Source organism: Hydra vulgaris, chromosome 12 (genome assembly GCF_038396675.1).
Source record: "Hydra vulgaris chromosome 12, alternate assembly HydraT2T_AEP".
NCBI classification, from domain to species: Eukaryota; Metazoa; Cnidaria; class Hydrozoa; order Anthoathecata; family Hydridae; genus Hydra; species Hydra vulgaris.
In genome coordinates this window covers 68856798-68861025 of record NC_088931.1, presented here as the reverse complement: position 1 = coordinate 68861025, position 4228 = coordinate 68856798, and the positions used below count along the sequence as shown (strand labels likewise).

The 4228-nt window shown below is 25.2% G+C and overlaps 1 protein-coding gene across 1 annotated transcript; it reads right to left on the bottom strand.

Moving 5' to 3' along the window:
- Nucleotides 1–600: 600 nt before the first annotated feature.
- On the bottom strand, nt 601–1156 carry LOC136088297 (histidine-rich glycoprotein-like). Its single transcript, XM_065811988.1, has 3 exons — nt 1136–1156; nt 919–1046; nt 601–826 (listed from the first exon to the last, which is right to left on the bottom strand). Exons 1-3 carry the CDS (start codon nt 1154–1156, stop codon nt 601–603), a joined length of 375 nt encoding a protein of 124 aa, XP_065668060.1.
- Nucleotides 1157–4228: the final 3072 nt, after the last annotated feature.

Below are 4228 nucleotides of genomic sequence, written 5' to 3'. Positions count from 1 at the left end.
CTATGCATAAACGAAAAATATAAAATTCTATTTTCCAAAAATCAAAATCTGCTAACCAAAAGAGTGAAGTGGTATCCAAGTGCAGGCATCAAAACAAGATTCTTCTCAATCTTTTTAAAATGGGTGATTGAGCGATTTCCTAATTAAAAAATTGTTTGTTTTGATGACAGTAATCATTTTATTGCTTTGTTATTGTTTTCTTCTGTTAATTTCTGTATTTTCTATTTTTCAATGGTTTTTTAACGGTTTTTTCTTGATTTAAAGAATAAAATGATGCCAAATAATTGCCAAAGAGCATGAAACTTTAAGTTTCATCACAAAGTTGTATTTTTTCCAAATAATCAAACTCTCTCTATCTCAAAGAACTGTATTTTTTTGGTTTCAGTAAGCTAGTAAATAATATTAGTCACACTAAAACCTAAAAATAAACAGGTTAAACTTATATTTAACTATGTAATGCTTAGGCATTACATAGTTAAATATAAGAAATGTATTTTATATACAGGCTAGCTTATATAAAGCATGTATACTTTTAATGAACATCTGTCAAATGATAAAATCAATCACTATATAAAAATAAAACAACAATATTTTTAAGAGTCAATCATGATCATGATCATTATCACGATTATTATGATCATGGAAATGATGATCATCATCATGATTATCATCATGTTGATAATGAACATCATCATCATAATGATTATCATGATAGTGATCACTATCACGATAATCATTATGATTATCATGATCACTATCATGATAACCATAATGATTATCATGATAGTGATCGCTATCATGATAATCATTATAATTATCATGATGACTATCATAATAATTATAATGATTATCATGGTAGTGATCATGATCATTATCATAATCATTATAATCATCATGATCATGATCATCATCATTAGCATCATAATATGATCATCATCACCATAAACATGATCATGATAAACAGCATGATAATCATCATAATCATGACCATCATTATAATCATCATCATGATCATCATTATCATAAACATCATGATCATCATCATACTAATAATTATGATCATCATAATCATGATCATGATTATCATCATCATTATCATCATGATCATGATCCGAATCATGATCATCATCAAAACCATGATCATCATCATGATCATTATCAACATGATCATATGATAATAATTATATTCATCATCATCATGATCATAAAAATGATCATAATCAATGATGATCATTATCAATATCATAATGGTCATCATGATTATGATCATCATTATAACCATGAATATTATCACCGTTATCATGATTTTCATCATGACCATGATCATCATCATCATAATCTTCATTATGATCATAATCATGACTATGATCATCATCATCACTATGATCATAAAGATAATCACAATCATGATCACAATGCGATAATGAAAGTGATAATGTTGATAATGATCATGGTGACAATAATAACTAGTATTATTAGCAATGATAATGATTGTGTTGATGGTGATACCATCATCACCATAATCATTATCACCATGATTATCATCTTGATCATAATTATCATCAACACAATGATGACAATCATTACCATGTGATCGTGATCATGATTGAGATAATGTTAATAATGATCATGGTGATGACCATGATGACAAGTATTTTTTTTAAAGTATAAAAACAAGGATGATCATGATGACCAGTATTATTTAAAAATTATAAAAGATCTTCTAATTCAAGAAACATAAGAAAACATACTTTCAGATACTATTTCCGCAGCAATATGCAAAAGAATAAGAATCAATACTTTCATCATTTGCATTTGTCTAAAACAAGAAAAACCATTGATATATATTTAAAGCAATACTAATATTTCAATAAAAATATGAAATGACATAAGCATCTAAAATTATCTTCTTTTTTTTTTTATTCATTTCTTTAACCATAAAATTGAAATGATTACAAAGTGGTCTATAATTTCACAAAATTAGGTTTGGTGTCACTCATATAGTTAAAAACTAGTCATTGGAGTGCACCTTAATAAAATAAACAAATAAAGCAAAAAAAAGTAATATAGTAACCAAAATAAAATTAAACAAAATTATAAAAATAAAAAAAATATTTATAAAAGCAAGACAAATAACACAAAAAAGGGCAAAAGTAAATAAACTGACATGATAGATAACAAACAAATGAGATAACACAACGTTTGACGATCAGAAAGATGATAAAAATAATGAAGAAATTTAAAAAAAATGATATTTTTAAACATGATGAGACAAAAAAAAAAGAAATAACTTGAATATAAGCAACATAAAAAGCAACAATAAAAATAATTTGCAACAAGACCACAAAAAAAATACACATCGACATAAACAATATACAAGTGTAAACGCCAATACAAACGATGCACAAAATTACTCAACAGTATAAACAAAACATAGAAATACACGACAATATAAAAAATACAAAAAAATGCACAACATTATAAACAATACACAAAAATACATGACAGTATAAACAATCCATACAACATAAATTAATAAAACTTAAAAAATATTATTTTTGTATCTTTTAAAAACTTTTTTATTTTCGAATTTATCACAAATATTTTTATTCTTTTATCTTTGCGTTTAGTTTTTCTGTTTATTTGTTTTTCTTCAATTTTTAATCTTTAATCTTTTAATTGTTTTCACTTATTTTTTCTATTTTATTTTTCAAATTTTCTATTCTAAACAATTTTATATTTGTTTTTCTTTTGCTCTTTAATCTATTTTTCATCTTGTCATCGTTAAGAAAATGATTCCTCCTTTTGCGATGTCATTGCAAAGTGACATTGCAAAATTATCTTCAAGATATTTGTTATAAATATAGTAGAATTTTAGGTAGAGACCACAGTATGGATTTTTCAATTTATGTCTTATAAAGACTTGGTAAAAATAGAATACGAGTGTTTTGTTATAATCATGAATGTCAAAAAACAAATTCTATAATTGATGTTTTTTTAGGCTCTGGTAAAATGAGACTAGAATAATTTCATCAATGTGACATTAATTTGAAAGACTTAAGCAAAAGATCATCAGTGTCATTCATACGATTCCTGTTTACACCTGTAATTGGAGGAATATATCTTGCACTTGGATTGAGGCATAAACTTTGATATAAAATGTATGGCTCAATCCAAGTGTATAAAAGCTGGCATTCCAAATAATAAAAAAAGCTTAGTGAAATGTCATTGTCATCAATTACAAAACAACAATAAATCACATAGTACGCCTTGAGAATTCATCAATATTTTTTAATTAATTTGTGTTAATTAGCCTATAATGACAAATAGATCTCCAGAAGAGAATTGTTTATTAAAAAGAATGACTTATTGAATTAAATAAGACATTCTTTGAATTTACAAAGTTAAACATTTTTTTATTTCTTATTATTATATAGTTTATCCACTAAATGTATAAACTTTCTTGATTGGATGCGAAAAGAAGCTTTCAAGAGTTTCTTCAAAGTAATTATTTAGCACCAAAAGCTTAATAATAAATGCAAAGTAGTATACTGCCATTAAGTCTATTGCTTCTATAAACTACTTTAAAATAATTGATATTGCATGTGATTATGGATAATTAGAATATGGTCAATCCCAACTGGTACAAAGAAATAGATGATTTTTGAGACTGTGTCTGCAGTTAAATAATAAAAAATAATGTAAAAATAATAAAGTCTTGATTCAAAAACATATTTTTAACACCTGAATACTGACTATAGTGAATAAAGATTTTAATGTGCTCCTTGTAACAAGATAATCGATTTGAATTTTTTTATATATATTAAAATTATGACATAGAGCTGCATAATACAAACAAGGGTAGTAGAAGGTCTTAAAAAACTGGGTTTTTACCCAAACTGAAGATCTCTTTATGCACAATGTTTTCTTTGCATAATATTTGGCTTCAACATTTACTGCACTTAATAATTTTTTAAAGCATATCAAGACAGTGCAAATAGGACCATAGCATCATCAGCATATGACAAGAGATTCATAAAAATGTCACCTATGTTATATCAAATATGCAGATTTGTGATATTAGTGATCATTTTATGTATGTAGAAACAGAATAAGAATGGTGAATGAATTTTTCCTAGCTGTATATCATTGCTTATATAAAACTAATATAATGATATAATATACATATATAATACAATGATATAACATATATATGAATATAATATTT